Source organism: Protobothrops mucrosquamatus, unplaced genomic scaffold (genome assembly GCF_001527695.2).
Source record: "Protobothrops mucrosquamatus isolate PMUCROS unplaced genomic scaffold, P.Mucros_1.0 scaffold10, whole genome shotgun sequence".
Lineage (NCBI taxonomy): Eukaryota > Metazoa > Chordata > Lepidosauria > Squamata > Viperidae > Protobothrops > Protobothrops mucrosquamatus.
In genome coordinates, this window is record NW_015386397.1 from 3310101 (window position 1) to 3316100 (window position 6000).

The window sequence follows — 6000 nt, forward strand, 5'->3', positions numbered from 1 at the left end:
TCCTGACAGCCACTCTTCAAACTGACTGGTGAGCACCCTCACTTTTTATCTCCTGAGGATTATCTCATATTGGCCAGAAATTCTCTTCATTTACTAAAGTGGCTTCCAATCAGTGCTTCTGTGTCATCTTACTGCTTTTGTTTTGCAGTGAACAAAAATAACAAATGGCTACTAGAGAGAAAAAAACTTATTTTACCATGGGATAGTTTTATTTCTATCAGAAACCAGGGCAGGATTCCCACAAAATACTTGCTATGTCTTATAGCCCTACCCAGCTACCTTTTTGGGGATGGGGTTATTAACTGCTATCCTAACAAATGTACATGGATTATAAATGAGAGAAAAAAATGTATACTTTTTCTGCAGTGTAGATGATGGGACATTTTGTGGCACAATTAATCTGCCAGTAGACATTTTATATACATGTTGCTTATTATTGTAGATGAGGACCATAACGTGTTTGCTCAGGATGACAGAGAAAATGCTGGTGACATCAAAAATAAAGGTAAAGTTCTATACAGTGTGTCTTTTAGATCCTTATTAAGCATTACCTAGGATGTTACATTTTTATAAACATTTATAACTTAAATATAAGCTTAAATTTGGATATAAACAGGCTCTGTACAGAGCCACTTTCCCCAAGCAATTGGTTGCTTGGCTTTACCATGGGATTGCTGCTAAAATATGTGTAGAAAGTTTGTGAGCCAGGAATTTTTAAACTGTATTTCTATTGAACTATAAAGTGCACAATCAATTGACCTTATTGATGCTAGTGTCAATAGATGTTTTAACCATGAATCATATTCAGTATTGATAGACACTAGCTGTATCTAAATCTAAGCCTTATTAGAGTCATCGTCTAGAATCCAATATAATAAGTAAATTCTGATACATAATAAAACATGGGAGTGTCTCTTTCTGGAAGATTTTTTAAACATTGTAATGCATTATTATATGAATCATAATTTCTTTCTCACAGATTCTATGCAAAATGAAATGTATTGTTGTTTCTCTAGCTATGAAATTCTGTCAAATAACGGACAGCACCTATCTGGACTTACTTGATTTTGAAAAGCCAAATGGACAGGACTGTTTAGTGGTCCTATGCAGCCCTTTGAATTCAAAGGTTTTAAGGAATTTCAGAAAAGGTTTACATTCATACTCTTGTGTTCTCCAAAATACTTGAATCAAAAGCACTAGACAACCCTATCAGTTAATACTTGGATGAGAAACCAACGGGAAACTTCAGGCTATAGGTTACTTAGATTACCTATAGGTTAGGAAGTTGTAAAAATCCTGGAAGAACACAATGGCAAAACATTCCTATACTGTATTGTTACCAACGTAAATATATATCTCTGTCCATGAAGCTACCAGGAGTCAACATAAAACTCAAGCAGCAAAAGAGTTGCCATGGAATTAGGAAAGCAGACAAGAAAGATGACATGAAATAAAGTGAGAAACAAAAAAGTAGACAGAAACCCAATGAAAAACCAGAAATCAGAGAAAGGAGAATTGCATGCCAAAAGGAAGAGAGAGCAGGGAAGTTCTGTTTACTGGAAACTTGACCTTCTCAATTACTGCTTCTAGACATCTTCAAAGGGAAGCTTGTCCTTCCAGAGTGCACAGGGAGGAAACATTCCTTCCCAGGCTTTTTCCTTGAGACTTTAGGCTGAAAGCGGAAAGCCTGTTTCCTGGACCATCCCTGTCCACCTGCTCTCTGCCCTCAGTCTTTCTTCTCCACCAGACCACCTGATTCTTTCTCTGCCAGAACCTACATATCCAGTTCAGGAAAAAAACATTTAGGTGGAGCTGCTTTGAGTTTCCTGCAGTTCTGGGTACTGCATTTGTTCATAGTTCAGGAAACATCCTCATATGATAAATTGTGGTTAACAGAATAACAGAATTGGAAGGGAGGTCTTCTAATCCAACACCCTGCCCAAGCAGGAGATCTTATACCATTCTGGACAAATGGCTGTTCAGTCTCTTTTTAAAAACCTACAGTGATGGAGCACCCACAACTTCTGAAGGCTAATTGTTCCCATTGTCAGGAAATTTCTTCTTAATTCTAGATTGGTTCTCTCCTTCATTGGTTTCCATCCATTGCTTCTTGTTCTGCTTTCTGCTGCATTGATAAATAGGTTAACACCTTATTCTTTGTGGCAACCCCTCAAACATTGGAACACTGCTATCCTGTCATCCCAGTCCTTTCTTTCACTAGACTAGATATACCCAATACTTGCAACCGTTTTTCATATGTTTTAGCCTCCCACCACATAATCATCATTGTTGCTCTTCTCTGTACTCTTTCCAGAATCTCAACATCTTTTTTATATTGTGGTGACCAAAACTGGATGCAATATTCCAAATGCGGCAATACTAAGGCATTGTAAAGCAGTACTAACTTCACATGATCTTGATTCTATCCCTCTGTAATGCAGCCTAGGATTGCATTGGCTTTTTTGGTGGCTGCAGCATACTGCTGGCTCATATTTAACTGATTGTCCACTAGGACTCCAAGATCCCTCTCATTGTTACAGCTATTGAACAATGTTCCACCTATTCTACACCTGTACATTTGTTTTTTCTTGCCTAGGTGTAAAACCTTATTTTTCTCACCATTGAATTTCATTTTGTTAGAAAGGGCCCAGTGTTCAAGTCTGTCTGTCTGTTGACTATTCCTGCCAGCTTGGTGTTGTCTGAAAATTTGATGAATCCCCCTTCTAATCTTCATCTAGGAAGATGTTGAAGAGTTCTAGGCCTAAGACAGAACCATGGGGTATCCCACTGCTTACTTCCTTCAATGTAGATGTAATTTCATTAAGGACTGCATGTTGAATGTAGTTTGTTAGTCAGTTACAAAGCGATCTGGTGGTGATGCTGTCTATCCTACATTTTTCTAACTTACTAAGAAGTAGGGTATGGTCTACATTGTCAAATACTTTACTGAAATCCAAGTATACTATGTCCAGAGCATTTCACTGATCCACTAATTTAGTCACTTTATCAAAGAATGAAATAAGGTTTGCTTGGCATAATCTGTTTTTAGTAAACCCATGTTGACTTCTGGTTATAATTTCGCTTGCTTCAAGGTGTTCACAGATCTATTGCTTGATTATCTTTGCCAGAATCTTCCTAATTTACATTACAGCTTCCTGTAATTTCCTGGATCCATTTTTTGCCCTTATCATCAAGTTTATCAAGCCAATAAAATGGGTGTCCTAACCATAACCTCTCAGTGGGAGGTCTACATGTGGGAAGAAGCTATTGAGGAGGTTTGAATAATGCTTTCAGAAAATTCACTGTTGCAGGGCTTAATATAACCACAAAAGATATTAAGGCTCAAATATGATAGAAACTTTGTAAGTTACATACTGTGAGCAACATTTCTGTCAATTGCAAAAGGCCACACTGATTGTATCTGCACATATATTATGCTGATACATCACAACACCCTAGGTTCTTGGAAAGAACTGTATGCATACAAAGGCAACATGAGAACTGGCAGCTGTGGGAAGAGAAGGGCCAGAAGGAGAAGGAGGAGATCAAGGAGGAGATGCACATACTGACTACAAACAACAGCATGGCAAAGTAACAACAATAGTGCATTGGAATATCATGCTATCAAAAATGGTATCGAGAAATATCATTTTCCTGCAAGCAAGAACAGGTGGGACTTTAAAATAAAGAAAATGATAGGAAATAAAGATGCTATAGTGCTCTTTGAAATAAGCAGGTTAAGATCTTATGAGACTTTAAATTCCAAACTAGCAGGCACCTTGTTTATAACATGCTTAACAGTCATTGAAAAAAAGTAAGTCCGTTAATTGATATTGCTAAGTTTGAGTGAAGCTAAATTTGAGCAATCTGAAAAAAATTGCAAAACAGTGGGATCTCCAGATTAATACTGAACTCTTATGAACATTTATTGGACATGAACATCCTAATTGTAAAAAAAAAAATTGCCCTGCCTCTAACTGCCTATATCAGAGGTAGGCAACCTTGGCTCTTTTATGACTCGTGGACTTTAACTCCCAGAATTCCTGAGACAGCATGGCTGGCTCAGGAATTCTGGGAGTTGAAGTCCACGAGTCATAAAAGAGCCAAGGTTGCCTATCCCTGGCCTATATCCTTAGATGTTACTGTAATAATTTTTAGGTTCACAGTCAGACATCCACATCTCAAATCCTAGATCGTTGAAAAGGATTCAGTAGATGGACAAAAGTGCCAAATTCAATCTGAATATCTGACTGACTGTGTGATGGACCATAATATATTAAATATATATACCACCTGACTTCTGGTGACTGTAGGCAGGTTACAATTTGCTAAAAACATTTTTTAAAGTAACAACATAAGACAAAAAACAAAGAAACAAAAAATAAATCCAGATGGGAACAATGGAAAGGAAGAAAAGAAGCATCAGTCGTTCTAATATTCTATGAAGAATTATTTTTCCTTAAAATAAACACTACAGTGTTGGATTAGCTTTTTCCTTCTTTCTAACATTGCTTTAAAAATGACTATAATGGTTTCTAATATGCTTTTATTGTTTTTACTATATACTCATAAATCACAGTAAGTGAAGGGAAGGACACTATATAAGTAAATTATTATAATCATTTTGTTTTTCTTATTCCTCTCAGACATTCTGATAACTGTGTATAAGATGCCTGAATTAGGAACTGGTATATATACACCTCTATGCTACAATATGTGCTCCCAGCCATTCTAAATCATTCATCTCCATTTATATCGGGATAAAATTAATGCCCTCTGTTTTTTTATTCATAACTATATTAGCAATGATTGGCATGAGAATATTATATTTGGGAATGACTCAATTAAGAACGAACCTTCAGGGTGGAGTCAAAATATCTTAGACAATCTAACAGTTGTGGCAATTATATGATATAGAATAGCAGAGAACTCATTTTGGAGATATGCTATTATCTTATTCAGGCTGCACATTTAATTCTGTGTTGCATAATCATCTGGGAACCAAAATCAAACCAATGTCTGGCTTATTATTATGGCCTATGCTTATTTCTTGCTGTAGATCAAAAATGATGTAACCTGAGTAATATTGCACCTTTACTTGGTTTTGAGTACAGATAGTCCTCATTTGGTGACCATAATTGGAATTGTTTAATCATTAAGCAAATGATTGCTAAGTGAAACTATGACTATGCTTATGATCTTACTTCAGCTTTCCTTTGCTCTACAGATCTGTGAAGGTCATAAATGGGAGGATTGGTCATAAGGTTATTTTTTCATCATGGTTATTGAATGAGGCAGTCACTAAATGAGGACTACCTGAATGAGCTCTTTTATATCACACAAAAGAAGCAGATCTATTTTCTTTTCAACTATTATCAAGATTTGTGTTCTGTCTGTCGAGCACCATCTCCACAAATCTTTCTTGCATATTATGATAATGTATAAGTGGCCTTATTCATCTAAACATTTTCTTATTATGATGTCCATTTCTTCCCATTCAAAATGGTAATGTTCCTTCTGTCTTCCCCTATGTCGTGGCTTCACTGGACATTTATAGTGGTGCTTAAAAATTTGTGAACCCTTTGAATTTTGAATATGATCAAAAAAATGATCTGTTTTCACACAAATCCTAAAACTAAAGACAACCCAATTAAGCAGATGAATCAAAATATTGTACTTGTCCATTTATTTATTGAGGAGATGATCTAAAGCTACCTATTTGGGTATGGCTAAAGTATATAAACCTCTAAGATTATCAGTTCATTTGAAGAGAAAATTAAAATTAAATGTTTCAATCAAGGTATCTCCGAGACCGCCTTCTGCCTCAGATTACCTCCCATCGGCCGGTACGCTCCCACAGAGTGGGTCTCCTCAGGGTGCCGTCAGCCAGACAGTGCCGGCTGGCGACCCCCAGGGGGAGGGCCTTCTCGGTGGGAGCTCCCACCCTCTGGAACGAACTACCCCCAGAGATCCGGGTGATCCCGGATCTCCCTTCCTTCC

The 6000-nt window shown here is 37.0% G+C and overlaps 1 protein-coding gene across 1 annotated transcript in view; it reads left to right on the forward strand.

Moving 5' to 3' along the window:
- The window catches only part of SKAP1 (src kinase associated phosphoprotein 1), a 130339-nt gene that overhangs the window by 112024 nt on the left and 12315 nt on the right, over positions 1–6000 (forward strand). Inside the window, exon 8 of the mRNA XM_029283044.1 lies at positions 443–505. Coding sequence (XP_029138877.1) covers positions 443–505 — 63 coding nt within the window. The remainder of the gene's footprint in view (positions 1–442; positions 506–6000) is intronic.